General features: G+C 45.3%; 1 protein-coding gene across 1 annotated transcript; it reads left to right on the top strand.

Annotated features, from left to right (window-relative positions):
• The first annotated feature begins 5,084 nt into the window (after positions 1-5,084).
• LOC115786547 (uncharacterized) lies at positions 5,085-12,720 on the top strand. The gene is made up of 7 exons (XM_030738736.1): positions 5,085-5,370; positions 5,722-5,895; positions 6,601-6,717; positions 7,114-10,250; positions 11,227-11,278; positions 11,423-11,532; positions 12,685-12,720. The coding sequence occupies exons 1-7, from the start codon at positions 5,085-5,087 to the stop codon at positions 12,718-12,720; spliced, it is 3,912 nt and encodes a 1,303-aa protein (XP_030594596.1).
• Positions 12,721-16,545: the final 3,825 nt, after the last annotated feature.

The raw sequence follows: 16,545 nt of genomic DNA, 5'->3' as shown, positions 1-16,545 counted from the left end.
ATTTTCCACTTCTGCTTGTTTTGTCAGCATTTCTTGGATCGTGCTCTGCATCCCTGCACAGATTTTCTCCAGATCTTCCTTTTCTTTCTCTACTTTGTCACTTCTGACCTTGAGTTGATCGTAAAATACTTGCAGGTCAGTATTTTTCCTCTCAACATCCTGGAGAATATGCATTGCTTCCTGGTGTTCCTTCTGCTTCAGCAGGTCTCCATTTCTTTGCAGAGCTTCGTCAAGCTTTGCTTGTAAGACTTCATTTTTTTCCTGAACGTCTTCAAGCTTGCGTTGCATGTGCTTGTTCATTGCTTCCATGTCCTGGAGCTTGTTTTGGACCTCTCTCTTCTCTTCCAATAGTTGACTGTTTTTGTCCGAATGGGCATGAAGCATATCCTCATTCTTTCTTTCAGCATCAAGGAGCCTGCTCTGCATCACTGCATATGACACCTCCATTTGATGGAGCTTCAGCTCCTGTTCGTCCTTCTCTTCAAGGACTTCAGCAAGTCTTTGCCGGGCTTGATCCAGCATCATCTGCTGCTTTTCATGTTTTTTCTCCAATGCCTGGAGCCTGAAGCACACATCGCTGTATTCAGCTTTTTGTTGTTGCTTCTCTCTCATCAAGCCCATAATGCGCTCCCGGGCTTGATTAAACATTATTTCCCAATAATCGCTTGCAATTTGCAGGTTTGGCTGGTCCTGCATATTGGGAACTTCTCGGTCTTCTGTGTTGACAAGAAGTCCACTGCGGATTTCTCCAGAACTGACGGATTCAGCCTCAATTGGCTGATCTCCCCGGTCAACAGATCTTGGGAGCTGAAACATGTCGCAGTCTTGATTCTCTCACTCAGTAAAGTTTCCAAACGTTTGTTAAATGTTTGTCAGACGATGCCGAATGATTGAATGCTGCGACGATGAAAGCTGCCAACAAACCGACTTCTTGACTGAAAATGTTCACTTGAAGTTTCTCTTTGCTACTTAAAGCTTCAGATCAAAGGCTTTAGCTATTTTTCATTATGATGTAACAGTTTCAAAGAAAGTCAACATTCCATATACAAATGAGGTGGTCACATGGCAAAGTCAACATTCCATATGCAAATGAGGTGGTCACATGACATTTTTAAGGGGGGGGGGGGCTTTGTGTAAGTTTCATGTTTTTTTTCACCCTTTCAGACTTTAGAATGGGTTGTATTGGACGGAATCTTGGTGGTTAGAGTGAGAGCTCCATCTGTCAGAGTGGGGGAATTCCAATTATTCATCTGAAAATTTTCTTTTTAAACTGCCGCTGTGTCCACAGTTTTAACTCTACAGCCTCTATTTTACCCTCAAAATGTAGTGCTGCTCCTCTTCTTTCAAAGAATGTGGCTCTCCACCCTGACAGATGTAAACATTTTGAACTGTGTGGGTCCAAGTAGAGGGAGTACCTTCCCACTCCTCCATACAGATCAATTGTAATTTTCGGGAGGAGATTTTGTCAACACCAGGACAGAACTCCTTTTTTAAACTGCTCCCATGGCCACATTTTTGACCTCAGGGATATAAAAATCACACTGATGTGTAGTTGTTCGACAGGTGTGCTGAGGTAAACTCAACAGGGATTTGCCTGTGGTGGCTGTATGTCAGCCTGTACGTTGAGCTCTGAAACCAAACTGATTTTCTGATGATTTATTGAAAGTAAAGAATTAACCTTTGCAAAGGGATCAATACAGCATGAACAGCCTCCGCACCAGCATTGACCAAAGCACAGAATAACACCCATTCCTTTATACTATTGTGTTGACACAATGTTGTTCTGCTAGCCATGGGGAGTTCAGGTTCCCACCACCATGTAGCACCTGCATGATAACAAGTGCGTCATGGCCTTGGACACAGCTTACAGTCAAGTTGTTTTCTCATCTTCACACACTTGGTCTTTGTGCTAGAAAATTACAGTTACATACCAAAGAAGTACACAGAGGTTGTTTGAGTTGAAAAACAAATTTTCCATTACACAGTCAAGCTGACAGCTTTGGAGGCTGTTTTCAGTTGGTGGATTTAAATGTAGAGGAGCAGTCTGATTGGCAGATTACACTTTAAACTGATTGGTGGATTTCTCTAAAGCATGCACGGTTCAAAGCTGGACTGTTGGTCTCAGTTGATGAAGGTCAGGCACCTCACACAGGGACACACACACACATACAGAAACATACAGAGTGTTGGCAATTTAGCAACTTTGTCACTAGATTTAGTGACTTTTCAAATTACATATTCTACCATTAAACAATACGGGACCATATTTAAATATGTAATGTTTTTTCTGACCTTTTTTCTCTCCAAAGATGTTACTCCTGTCTCCTTCATGTGATGATGCCACATACCAACTTCTAGTCACAGCCAATAGCTGTTTTCTTCTAATCAGACATTAATGTTGAATAAAACTATCTAGTTATGAAGATCAACTTTAATTTCAGCCTAACAGATTTGCTCAGGAATAAATGAAACACGGACATAAACCAACATCAGCTGTTAGAGATCATCTGAGTGAGTTATATCTGTGTGTTACACACGTCACAAGGGGGCGCTGAATGGCGTGCTCAAGGCTGCTTTACTCTGTTTAATACAACACAGCACAGTACAGCGTTAGCGCTCTTCATCTACTAACTATACAACTGAGCTCACTTGACCTCTTAGCGCGGCGGTTTTCAAAGTGTGAGGCGTGCCTCCCCTAGGGGGCGCCAGAGCACTTTAGGGGAGGTGCGGTGTGAGGGAAAAAATAAACCGGGAAAAGAAGCTATCTGCTTGCTGTCTACTGATGTGAGAGAAAGAATGGACAAATAAGATGTGAAAACACTGTTGGTATCTCAAACATTAAACTCAGAATCTCAGATGTAACGTTTGTTTGAGAAAACGGTTGAAAAATGAGTTTGGGGTTGTTCTTATCATTAGAAAAATGAAAAAGGGCGTATTTGCCATACAAAAGCCCTGATAAAATAATTAAAATGGGAGGAAATGTTTTAAAATGTTCATGCGTTAAATTTCATTCAGATAAAGTGTCATTTTAAAAGATAAGATGGTTCTAAAATAAAAGCAATTAGAAGGTGTTTTGTAGTGGCATTTGTTTGTGTGTGGGTTGATTATTGGGGGGGGGCGCAGCAGGCATTGTGCTCCTTGGAGGGGGGCTCACCCTTTCATACTTTGAAAACCCCTGTCTTAGCGCTATGGTTGCCATCTGGTGGCGTGGCATATGTACTGCACCCCAATTTGGCAGGTGGAATAATTACTATTTTTTCGGTGTCACAACCCATAAGAACATTAAAACAGAAAAGTGAACATAACTTCAGCCTCAATAAAATGAAAAATTATAGGGGGATGTACTTTCTCAACATTCAATATGTCCTGGGTGCCACACCCTCCCCTGCTTAATAAAGAAAAAAAAAATGACTAATCAATTTTTTTTTTTTTCGCTACTAATACCCAAAACAGTATCCCTTGAGTAGCTATAGCGGTTTCCCACCCTCTGTGAGTAGTGTTACACCCTATTTAGTTGTCATCTGTTTTTCACTGCTCATTCCTCATGTGTGGAATAACCACAATATTTCCCAAGCTAAATAAACAAGTTCACCTCACAGTGCATTCTTAAACCGCTGTAACCAGACACATCGGCTCACATTGTCACGTTGTCTGTTACCACAACCAAATATTTCTTTCAGTTAGACACTTTTATCTGTATTATTCTACTCTTGATCTTTTCAGCATGTCTGTTCTGCATAACAGTCTTGTTTATCTCAGTTTTTTTTTTTTTTTTTTAACTTGTTGACTCAAATTATGCAGGCTTTCAGCCTTTAGCAGACTGTTTGTGTGGTGTTGGTTGTCCACGGTCTCCATAGTCTCTGGGAGCATGCAGGTGGGACACTCACCTTGGCACAGGCTATACCTGCCTCTCTGGTGGTTGGCTGTCCTAGCTGGTCATAGGTGAAGACCCGAGGCCGCCGGCGCTCTCTCTGTGGGTATGAGTGGGATCGGAGTGTATGCTGCTCCTCTGTGTCTGAGTCTCTGTCTCTCTGGTGGAGCTGTTCTCCATCAGAAGGATGCTCACCGCACTGCTCCTGGTCTTGTTCGTGCTGTCCATATTCCACCATATTCTGCTCTACAGGTTGATTGACTACTGCTTGAGATTCCTCCAGCTGTGGCTCATGGGTCTCAATCTCTGGAGTGTGATGAGGTCTGCTATCCTCACAGATATGGAGAAACTGAGCTCCCACAATAGGGCACCTTCTTCCTCACTGTCTGTTTCTGTATCCTCTTGTAATGACTGTTGTTTCTTCTTGTACCTTGTTGCTGTCTTTCTCTTCTGCTTGTTTGATGGTTTATTTATTCTTTCTAGAGGCAAGCTATCACAGGGAAGAAGCAGGTTCCTGTGGACTGTGCGGCTCTTCCCTCCCTGTTCTGGCTTAATTTCATAAACTGGGTTGTCTGGACTCTTCTGGCTGACAACTACATACACCGCATCCTCCCAGTATGAACTGAGTTTTCCAGGTCCTCCTCTCTCCTTGAAATTGCGTAGCAACACTCTGTTGCCTGGATACAGCTGGACCCCGTGTACCTTTCGGTCATAGTAGTACTTGCCCCTTGACGACTCCTTCTGTGCCGCTGCTGCTGCTATGGCATAGGCTTCTTTCATTTGAGACTGCCATTTTTGCACATGTTGCAACTTTGTTTGGTTGGCCTTTGAAGGACAGTAAGGCAATATTCCCATATAATACCGACTATAGTCAACTGAGGATTTCATGTTATATTTGATTTATTTACATGAGTGAACAGTTACTAGTTAAAGGATTTGTTAATGTATGTTCCTAATTTAACGCTGCAGTTTGAACTTAGTTTGAGCGGAAGTTATAACTACATTTCCCAAGATGCATTTCATGTCCCAGAATGCACTGTGTTTGTTGTTGTTGAGTGATGGAGATGTACCGATGTGACCGTTGGTTTTCTGCTGAGTAAAGGTGATCATTTTGTACACGGATCTACTCCATTTTTTTTGCTGGCTAGACAGATTGGATACAACATTTTTTGGTGCCGAAACCCGGGATATCTAGTCAGCAAGGATAAGGAAAATGGAACTGGATCGATTGATAAGGAAACGCCGAGCGATCCGTGGAGCCACAACGAGGCTACTGCAAACTATGGACACGGAGCTAAATCGGGACCCCGCTGATGTTGGACGCTTACGTGAGTTACTGGCGAACCTGTCCACTAAAGAGGAAACATTACGGGAGTTAGACCAAGGAATTGAGGACGCGATAGCGACGGACGATTTGGAAGCAGAAATCGCGAGCACCGAGGATTATAAGGAAAGAGTCATCACGCTGAGGACACGTGCACAGCGAGCGGCGCAAGCTGGTGAGGGCGTAAGTAGCCCAAGGAGGGGCGCGCTGCAGCGACCCCCACTCACACAGAACTCAGTTAAATTACCCAAACTGACAATACCGAGGTTTAATGGGGATGTGAGTTTATGGAGAGACTTTTGGAACCAGTTTGAGACAGCTATTCATAATAATGACGCTTTAAGCAAAACTGAAAAGTTTAGCTACTTGAAATCATACCTCACAGATGTCGCAGCTAAGACAGTAGCAGGGCTGATGTTAACAGACAGCAACTATGATCATGCACTGCAAATCCTGCGTGACAGATATGGAAGAAAGGACATTGTAGTGAATGCACACATGACCAAACTCCTGAATCTTGCCCCAGTGAAGAAGGCGTCAGATGTGGTTGCATTAAGACAGCTCTATGATGAATGTGAGATCCAAATACGAAGTCTGGAGTCACTGGGAGTTGTGTCAGAGACTTATGGCAGTTTGCTTTGCCCCATCCTGCTGCAGTTGATACCAGAGGAGATCACACTTCAGTACAGCAGGCAACGAGGTATGAGCGATGAATGGAAGGTCTCAGAGGTAATGGAATTCCTTCAGAACGAGATCATCAGCAGAGAAAGAACCATGCAACTGACCAGAGGGAATAAAGAAAGGGATAACCAGAGCCTCCTAAGGCCATTCAAAAGGCCTGACACAAATTATGAGCTGAAGGAGAAAAAACAGAGACTGTCATCAGCAGCTGCTTTGCACACTGCTAGCCAAAGAACACCGAGCTGTGTATTTTGTGACAGTGCAGAGCACAAACCTGAACATTGCCCCGCGCACAATATAACAGAGCGGCGTGATATCCTCAAAAGGACAGGGAGATGCTATGTATGCCTGAGACCGAAGCACATAGCAAAAAACTGCAGGATGAAGGACATGTTCTGTGAACAATGTGGAAAAAGACATCACAGTGCTGTATGTGAAAAAAATGGAGAGCCTGCACCTGTCACCCGCGATCAAGTGGAGAATGTTGTCTCCTCCTTCGCTACTCATTCCCCAAAGGTGAGACCAAGGGGTCAGAGCACAGTGTTGTTACAGACTGTCAAAGCATATGCAGAGGGACCGGGAGGACGGACAGTAGTGCGCTGCCTACTAGATGGTGGAAGTCAGAGGAGCTTTGTGGGTGAAACGGTGTCAAGGACACTGAAGCTAGCAGTAATAAGGCAAGAAATGTTCTCTCGTCATACATTTGGCTCTCCTGCTCCTGTAGCAGCTAAACGCAACACTGTGAAGCTGGTTCTGGAAAATATGCAGGACAGTGGACAGAAAATAGAAATTGAAGCGATAGAAACTCCACAAATCTGTACTGCAGTTATGAAGGTTCCAGGTGAGCCGATTCAGCGAGAACTGGAAAGAAGAGGTCTGCAGTTTGCAGATGCGCCAGCAGATGGTGCTAATGACTCCGAATTGTCAGTGCTAATCGGAGCAGACTTTTACTGGAGCACGGTATCAGGCCGTGTAGAGAGGCTCACAGACAAACTTGTTGCCCTTGAGAGCGTGTTTGGATGGTCTGTGCAGGGTCCAGTGACAATGTCAAGTGTCACTGAAGCAGCATGTATGCATGTACGCATTGAGGAAGAGGCACTGATTTCGAGCCAGCTTAAGGCCCTTTGGGAGGTAGATTCTCTTGGAATAATAAAACATGAACCAAGTGATCCAGATGAAGACAATGCACTCCAGATGTTTGGAAAAACAACTCAATTCAAGGATGGGTGATATGAAGTGGAACTGCCATGGCGGCACGAGAACCCAGAACTTCCAGACAACTACCAAATTGCCAAGAAAAGATTTGAAGGGCTGAAACGCAAGTTGCGGGCAGATGTAATCTTCTACAAGAGATACAGCGAGGTGATAGAGGATTACCTGCAACAGGGCATAGTTGAAGAAGTTACTGATGATGAGTGTTTATCACCCACAGTTAAATATTACTTGCCTCATCATGCAGTGCTCCGCGAAGACAAGATGACAACTAAGCTGAGAGTGGTGTTTGATGCCTCATCACATGAAGACGGCTGTCCGTCCCTGAACAATTGCCTGCTAACAGGTCCAAACCTGAACCCAGACCTGCTTGGCATATTGGTCAGATTCAGACTGCATAAAATTGCATTCATGGCGGACATCAAGAAGGCATTCTTGCAAATTTCTCTTGCTCAGAAAGACAGAGACGCAGTGAGATTTCTGTGGCTCACTGCTTCACCAAGAGAAGAGGCTGACGAAAGGCTGCGCGTGTTGAGAATGACCAGAGTGGTGTTTGGGGTGTCCTCAAGCCCATTCCTGTTGGCAGCTGTGGTGAGAAGGCACCTTCAGCAATACAAAGAACACCCTCACCCTGTACAGCTAATCACAGAGTCACTGTATGTGGATGACTTTGTGGCCAGCGTCCGTGACATAGAAGAGGCTTTGTCTGTGACAACTGAAGCCAAGAAAATCATGGCTGCTGCTGGAATGGACCTGTGCAAGTGGATGACAAACTCTCCAGCACTTAAGGAGAGTTGGAGGAAGACAGTCATAGGGCCCATTGAAGAGCCAGATGCCCACGGAACAGTGCTGAAGGTATTGGGCTTAGTGTGGAGAACACAGACAGATGACTTTGTCTTTGACCTAAGACCTCTGTTGGAGAAGCTGACAATAAGCGGCACAAAGAGAAATGTTTTGCAACACGCTGCTAGTATCTTTGACCCTCTGGGTTTCCTAACACCATTTACCATTAGGGTTAAATGCCTGCTACAAGAAATGTGGGAGAGAGGGCTGAGCTGGGACGAGAAGCTGCCACCTGATCTGAATGGACAATGGCGCAACTGGCGCTCTGAACTCCCCCTGATACACCAGATCGCTATACCACGCTGGTATGGAGAAAGGAATGAGCAGAGTGACAAAACATTAACACTTCATGTGTTTTGTGATGCCAGTGAAAGAGCATACAGTGCTGTGGCCTACCTACAGTGGGAGGGAGAGGACAGAAAGATGGCTAGTCTGGTTGCATCAAAATCCAGAGTAGCACCACTAAAGAAACTGTCCTTGCCACATCTCGAGCTAATGGGAGCACTGATAGGAGCAAGGCTCGGAAGAAACTTGATAAATCTGCTGAAGATGGAACTCTGTCAGCTTCACCTGTGGACAGACTCCATGATTGTGCTACACTGGATTCGCAGCTCAGCACACAAGTGGAAACAGTTTGTTGCCAACAGGGTGGTAGAAATCCAGTCCCTCACTGATCCAGCTGCGTGGTCTCATTGTAAAGGTAAAGAAAATCCAGCCGATTTACCCACACGTGGCCTGTCAGTGACGAGCCTGAGTCAGAGTCAGCTATGGTGGAGGGGCCCTGCCTTTCTGACCTCCTCTGAATCTGAGGCAGACTGCGCCGATCAATCAGTAAACGATAACTCCGCTGAGGAAGAATTGGAAGTAAGCGAACAAGTCACAGTACATCTCAGCACTGAAAACAACAAGGCAGTAGAGGCGGTGTTAGATCTTCAAAGATACAGTAAACTGAAGACTGTACTTAGAGTAACAGCCTGGTTAAAGAGATTTACAGACAACACACGTTTAGCAACCAAGAGAAAGGGAGAGCTGACCGCTGAGGAGTTATTTCAAGCAGAAAAATACTGGATCAAGTTGACACAACACCAAGACTTCAGTCAAGAGCTGAATCTCATGAAGGATGGGAAGTCAACAAACAAGGATTCAAAGATCAGAGAATTAAGGCCCTTTTTTGATGAAGATGGATTGATGTGTGTTGAAGGCAGGCTACAACAGTCAGACTTAAGCTTCCGGCAACAACACCCATGGATTTTGCCTGCAAAGAACAAATATTGTGAGTTGTTAGTTCAACAGAACCATGAGACCCTGATGCATGCAGGTGTGCGAGACACACTAGTGCAACTGAGAGAAAGATACTGGATAATAAAGGGGAGACAGCTTGTGAAGAGTGTTCTATCTAGATGCACCGTGTGCAGAAGATTCAAGGCGAAACCTGTGCAGCAGGTTACTGCTCCATTGCCTCGTGATAGAATCACAGAATCTCCCCCATTTGAAGTCACAGGTGTGGATTTCGCTGGGCCACTATATGTCAAGGTCAGTGGTGCACTCAGTAAAGCGTATATTGCATTGTTCACCTGCGCTGTGACCAGAGCTGTCCATCTGGAGCTTGTATCCAGTCAATCTACAGAGCATTTCCTGTTGGCTCTGAAAAGATTCGTAGCTAGAAGAGGACTGTGCAAAGTTATTTACTCAGATAAAGCAAGGACCTTTAAGCGAGTCGACCAAGAATTAAAGGATCTGTGGAAAAACCTAAAAAACCCTCAGCTTCTAGAATACTTCTCAGGGAGGGGCATAAGCTGGAAATTTATTGCAGAACGAGCCGCTTGGTGGGGTGGTTTCTGGGAAAGGCTTGTCCGGTCTGTTAAAACCTGCCTGAGAAAGGTGTTGGGGCGAGCATCCCTAAGCTTTGAAGAAATGACCACCATTCTGACAGAGGTGGAAGCCACTTTAAATTCCAGACCACTTACCTTTGTCAGCAATAATCTGGATGAGCCGCAGCCATTGACACCCGCTCACTTCCTTGTAGGGAAAAGGCTCACTTCTCTGCCATCAAAACAGCTTTCTGCTGTCAGCGGAACAGCACTGAATAGACAGGAGATGACCAGGAGATGGCGCTATCAGCAACGACTGATGACAAGTTTCTGGAGTAGCTGGCGTAAGGACTATTTATTGGACCTGAAGTCAGCCCATCACAGTAAAACCTTACAGCCTACTTTGCTTAAGGTGGGTGACGTTGTCCTCATGGGAGATGAGAATATGCCACGACAGACCTGGAAGCTAGGAAGGGTTCATGAACTGTTTCCAGGGCGTGACGGGAAGGTGAGGTCCTGTGTGGTCCGCACATCATCGGGAACCTTCCTGAGAAGACCTGTTCAACTGCTATATCCTTTAGAGACTGAGTGATGAACTATTGTTCATCGGGGGGGGGAGGATGTTGCAACTTTGTTTGGTTGGCCTTTGAAGGACAGTAAGGCAATATTCCCATATAATACCGACTATAGTCAACTGAGGATTTCATGTTATATTTGATTTATTTACATGAGTGAACAGTTACTAGTTAAAGGATTTGTTAATGTATGTTCCTAATTTAACGCTGCAGTTTGAACTTAGTTTGAGCGGAAGTTATAACTACATTTCCCAAGATGCATTTCATGTCCCAGAATGCACTGTGTTTGTTGTTGTTGAGTGATGGAGATGTACCGATGTGACCGTTGGTTTTCTGCTGAGTAAAGGTGATCATTTTGTACACGGATCTACTCCATTTTTTTTGCTGGCTAGACAGATTGGATACAACATACTCTTCATAACTTACATGGTGGTTCTCACTCGGTAAGTTAAACATTATGTCGATTGGGAGTCTGGGGGTGCGGCCAAACAACAAATAATATGGTGAGAACCCCGTGGCTTCGCTCCGAGTGCAATTGTAGGCATGCACTACCTTTGCAAGTGATTGTTTCCAGTCTGCCTTTTCATTGTTGGTGAGAGTCCTGAGCATGGAGAGGAGGGTTCTGTTAAAGCGCTCCACTTGTCCGTTCCCCTGTGGGTGGTATGGTGTCGTGTGGGAGCCACGTAGCCCGCAGACCTTCTGGAGCTGGGAAAACAACTGGTTTTCAAATTCACGTCCCATGTCATGATGGATTCTCTGTGGGAAGCCAAAGTTCAGGGCAAAGTCACCAAACACTTTATCCACCACCATTTTTGCTGACTTGTTTGTTGTGGCATATGCTTTTGCAAAGCGGGTAAAATGATCCATCACTACCAGGATGTATTCGTATCCATGTTTGCATGTCTCTAGGTGAAGAAAGTCTATGGATACCAACTCAAAAGGGTAAGTGGTAGTGATAGAGGTCAGTGGGGCTTTATGGGCTCTGTTGGGACGTTTTCTCTTAAGGCATTCACAGGCATGCATCACAAAGTGTTCAATGTCATGTTGCATTCTGGGCCAATAAAATCTGTCCCTTATTAATCCCAGTGTTCTTTCTGTGCCCAAGTGTCCCATTTCTTTATGAAGTTCCCTAAATACCATATCATGGCGTTCTTTAGGAAGGAGGAGCTGGTCTTTGCCGTTCACTCGCCTATAGAGGACCCCATCATCGTTCACGTAAAGTCTGTTCCACTGTCTCAGCAGAATTTTCACATTGGGTGGCTCTTTTTTAAATGCTTGGCCTTTGGGCAGATACTCACTAACTTTGTAATGTAGTGCAGGCCCAATCACAGCATCACATTCTTGACTCGCCCTGATTTCCTCTGGAGACAGAGTCTTACCAGCTGGGGATGACATATTGTCCTGCACTAAATGAATGCCATTCTGACTGAGAATGTAGCTCTCAGGACCTTTCTGTAACAAAACACTGTCTGCAGCGGCCTTTATCACATCTTGTTTCACCTCAACTGTGCACTGTGTCATGTATTGGCTGATGTCAAGCGGTAACCTGGACAGGCCATCAGCATCAGCATTCTTCTTGCCTGGCCTCTATCTGATTGTGAAGTTAAAGTTAGCCAGTTCACCAACGCAGCAATGTCCAGTGGCATTTAATTTTGCTGTTGTGAGGACGTAAGTCAAGGGGTTGTTGTCTGTGTACACAACAAAATGTGGGGCATAATAAAGATAGTCTCGGAAGCGCTCACATATTGCCCATTTCATGCCTAGGAATTCCAGTTTTCCAGAATGCATGTGGTAGTTTTTTTCTGAAGGTGTCAGTGTGCGTGATCCATATGCAATCACCCTCATTTTGCCTGCCTGGTGCTGGTACACTACTGCCCCTAGGCCTTCTTGTGAAGCATCACAGTGGAGTATAAAGGGTTGTGTAAAATCAGGGTACCCTAGAATAGGTGGCTCTGTCAAACTGTCTGCAAGCTTATTTAAAGCTTTTTGATGGCTCTCTGTCCACATAATGGGCGTGTTTGGTGGTGGTCGCCCCTTTTGTTTTGTATTCACCCGTTTTCCTCTTGTTTTAGTCACAGGTGGTGCTGTTTTGTCTGTGGGTAGAGTCAAGAGTTGGTACAGTGGCTTGGCTATCTTTGAAAAGTCAGGGATGTATGATCTGTAATATGAGAGAAAACCTAGGACTCGGCTCAGCTCCCCTACAGTGGTTGGTGGGTTCTCATTCAGTGCCTGGACTGGGGCTATTTCAGTTGGATCCATAGTATAACCCTGTTCTGACACCATGCGTCCCAGGAATCTAACTTGACGCTTAAAGACATCACATTTGTGTGGGGTGAGCTTGACACCATGTTTTTGGTATCTCTGTAGCACTTCTCGGATGTGCTGCACATGGGTTTCAAATGATGGGGAGTGTACCAAGTTGTCATCTAAATAGGGCTGACAGTTGATGTCCCTAAGACCCTTTAGGCAGTCCTCCATACTCCTTTGAAACTCCGCTGGGGCTGAACTCAAGCCAAATGGTATGCGGTTCCACTGGTACAAGCCCCAAGGAGTAATGAATGCTGTGAGGGGCGGCTTTCTGGGTCGAGGAAGCCCTGGTGATAGGCTTTGCCTTGGTCGAGGACAGAGAACCAGGAGCTGCCATGTAGGGAATCCAACATATCTTGGATCCTTGGGATTGGATGCCTGTCTGGTACTGATTTTCTGTTAAGTTCTCTGTAGTCGCAGCACAGCCTCAGTTCACCTGACTTTTTCTGGACACAGACAATTGGTGAAGAATATGATGACCTTGATACGGAAATCCATCCTCGGCTTAACAGGTCTTCCAGATAGTCTTTTACCTCCTGATGCAAAGGCTTTGGCACTGAAACGTAGGTCTTTTTCACTGGTGTTTTGTCGTGTAGCGTAATATGCATATTTAGAGAGGGAATGCATCCCACGTCTTTGTCATTATAAGCAAAAGCATGGCACTCCTCTCGCAGCAGCTGTCTCACTATTTTCTGCTGGTCACAACTGAGATGGTCTAGGCTGACAGGGGGATCCCACTGAGGCGGCTTGTGGTTAGGCTGGGGATTGCTGGAGACCTCATTCACCTGAATAGGGACCCCTGTGTCAGCGTTAAGTCCTTCCGATGTCTTCCCTGGGTTTTCAACTGTAATTGGATACACTGCCTTTATTTCTTCCAGGTGACCCAGGGTGGTACGAGGAGACAAGGTGAGTTCTTGCTTATTTGTATTAGCAATGGAGATTGGAATGTATGCTGTCCTTCCCTGCCTGACAGTGACCAGTCCCTCTTGTACAACCAGGCCCTCTGGCAATGGTGACGCTGCATCAGGAACAAACAAAAGGCTTTGGCCTGCATACTGGGGCCCTACATGTGCACGAACAAATATAGTGCTTATCTGTGTTGCAGCCAGGTTTATCGCCTTCTTCCCTGTAAGGACAGTCCCTACACTGTGGTTTTCGTCTGGTGTCTGCAATAACTTCAGCACGGACTTGGCTGTTTGACTGACACTGAGAATATTTGACTGATTTTCCATATACTCTTTGTTTTGAAATGATTTTTTTCCCACTTGGCCACTATTTCCTCTATTACATTGAAGCCAATTATAGGCTGTTCTGCCACACTGGAGTCACTAGAGACTAACATGGGCACCAGTAGCGTCTTTGCTGAGTGATTGTCACCATCCAGAGAAAACTCTGTCTCTATCCATCCCTCATATGGTATCTCACTTCCATTTGCAGCTAATGCAACTAGTGGCTCAGATAAGAGCTCAGTCAGTGGTCTTATTTTGCTGTGAGGAAGGTGTTTCTTTCTCCAGTCATTGTTTAAAAGACTCACTTGAGCTCCGGTGTCCCATAAGGCTTCCACTGGTACCTTGTCAAGGTGGCATTGAACAACACACCTTCTCCCAATGAGGTTTATGAGCTTGGTTTGACGTTGTGTGGGGATATAACTACTAAGCTGTGGTGGGACAGCTGCGCTGTTGAGCTTACCTGGGGTCTTTGGTGAGCCTGCAGGATTTGCCTGCTGAGATGCAATGTCTATGTGGGACCTGGGGAGAGGTCGGGCTACTGAAGGTCCCTGCTCAGCAACCCCATCCCGTTTCCCTGCAGGTTTCTTCCTTGTCTGCGGCCACGAGACAGATAACTCTCTTGGCCACAGCAGAAACAGTGGCGACATGTCTCACCAGTCCCCGTCTCTCTGCACACCCGACATCCTCTGGGCCCTCTCACTGGTGGTGGCTTTCGGCTTGGCCCTGCTGACTCTGTGTATAACTTTTTAATCTCCTGGACGTCTGCCCTGATGCCTTCAATTAGCTTAACAGTCTCTGCATCCGGTCCTTCATTTTGTGTTCGTTTCTTTTGTTGCTCTGGTCATTCTCTTTGGTGCGTCTTTCCACATGTGCGCCATCCTCATTGTTTGTGGGCAAGTAGTCAGACTGTACCTCTGTGTGTATTTCACTTACTCTGGGTGATTTGACTGGCGTGTATCTCTTAAGCTTGCTCTGTCGCTCCAACTCAAGACTGGAGGCCTCATTCACTTTTTCAATTAAGACTTCATCTGTAACTTTTGGGTCACTCAGTAATGGTTTTAGCTGAAACTTGACAGCTTCACTTAACAATCCAGTCTCCAGTGACCGCAAGAACTTACGTTGAATCAGGTTGGTGCTGAATTGCTCTTCCTCATCTTATTCACCAGATTTACAGAGCAGTTTCTCTCTCAGTTCTATTGCTCTGAATAGAAAGGCTTGGGCAGACTCTTTGGGGTCTTGTGAAATGTTCATGAGTCTATGGAGTAGGTCCGATGATGAGTCTACTTTGTAATGTCCTCTTAATATAACTCTTAATGTAGACAGACTGAGGTCTCGCTTTACTTCTAGTAGGTCTCTGAGATGGAGGCCGGGGCTGACGGCTTTAATTACTGCCTCAATGATTTCATCCTCAGAATAACCTTTCTTCAGGCCAGACTCAATCTGGTTGGTCAGACTAGTAAAAGAGAGTTTGTCTCTTTGGCCTACTTCCCCTATTTGGCCCCATATTTTGAAATCTTTCCTTAAAGTCACTTCTGGTACCCTGAGGGTTGCGGGAGGGTTGAGTTCCCTCTCACTGGCCAGAGTTGTGTTACTCAGCTGAGTCTCTAATGTTCCTATCTTCTCCTCCAGCGCACGCCGTTCTTCTTCTTGTGACCTCTGAAGTTATTTGTATTCATGTCTCAGTCTCTCCATTTCAGTGAGCTCTGCATTTTGTGATACTGGTTCAGTGTGTCCTGTACTTCTGGTGACTGTATGAACAACTGAAGATCACTGATGAACTGCTGGAACACCTCAGGCTCTTCGTGCCCTTGGGCTTCATCTATTGTGCTTTCTATAATCCTGATCAGGCTTCTGCGGGTGTGTCCTTTAAAGCCCTCACCTGATGGTTCCCTGCACTTAAGACGAGAGCACACCTTGAGGAGTCCTGGTGTCTTCAGAGTCCACAGTGCTGCCATGATGTCATCCTGTAGCTGCTCCATATTGACTTTCTTTGTTTTGTCTTTTAAATCACTTCTAGGGTCGTAGGTTGTCTCTGAGGGCTATATTTTTTTTCTCTCCTGGCTAGCTCGCCAGATTTGTTACACACGTCACAAGGGGGCGCTGAATGGTGTGCTCAAGGCTGTTTTATTCTGTTTAATACAACACAGCACAGTACAGCGTTAGCGCTCTTCATCTACTAACTATACAACTGAGCTCACTTGACCTCTTAGCGCTATGGTTGCCATCTGGTGGCGTGGCATGTGTACTGCACCCCAATTTGGCAGGTGGAATAATTACTATTTTTTCGGTGTCACAACCCATAGGAACATTAAAACAGAAAAGTGAACATAACTTCAGCCTCAATAAAATGAAAAATTATAGGGGGATGTACTTTCTCAACATTCAATATGTCCTGGGTGCCACAATTTCCACTCAGCAGGGAAAGCCAGCGGGGGTTTGAAAAGGATGTGCAGGGAGCCAGGCACATTGTTTCCAGCTCCTCAGTAAGGAAAGTAGCTATTGGCTGTCCTAAAAGTCGCTAGAAGTCTCTATATGATGTCTTCACCTAATTTGCATAATTGGTTATTTCCATGTAGTTGCAATCGAGGCTGTAGTAGAGAGGAAAAACATCTTTGGAGAGACAACAAGTGAAGAAAAAAACACCCTAAATATGTTTAGAACTACTAGGGCTGGGGAATATGGACCAACAATA

Source organism: Archocentrus centrarchus, chromosome 10 (genome assembly GCF_007364275.1).
Source record: "Archocentrus centrarchus isolate MPI-CPG fArcCen1 chromosome 10, fArcCen1, whole genome shotgun sequence".
Classification (NCBI taxonomy): domain Eukaryota; kingdom Metazoa; phylum Chordata; class Actinopteri; order Cichliformes; family Cichlidae; genus Archocentrus; species Archocentrus centrarchus.
The sequence above is the reverse complement of the archived record's forward strand: the minus strand, read 5'-3'. Positions and strand labels throughout refer to the sequence as shown.

Excerpts from the sequence above, each read along its gene's own strand:
- LOC115786547 (XM_030738736.1), top strand. The coding sequence starts at position 5,085 with ATGGAACTGGATCGATTGATAAGGAAACGCCGAGCGATCCGTGGAGCC. Across the intron at positions 6,718-7,113 it reads TGCAGTTATGAAGGTTCCAG|TGGAACTGCCATGGCGGCAC; the intron begins GTGAGCCGATTC and ends GGTGATATGAAG. Across the intron at positions 11,279-11,422 it reads GGTAAGTGGTAGTGATAGAG|TGTCCCATTTCTTTATGAAG; the intron begins GTCAGTGGGGCT and ends TCTGTGCCCAAG.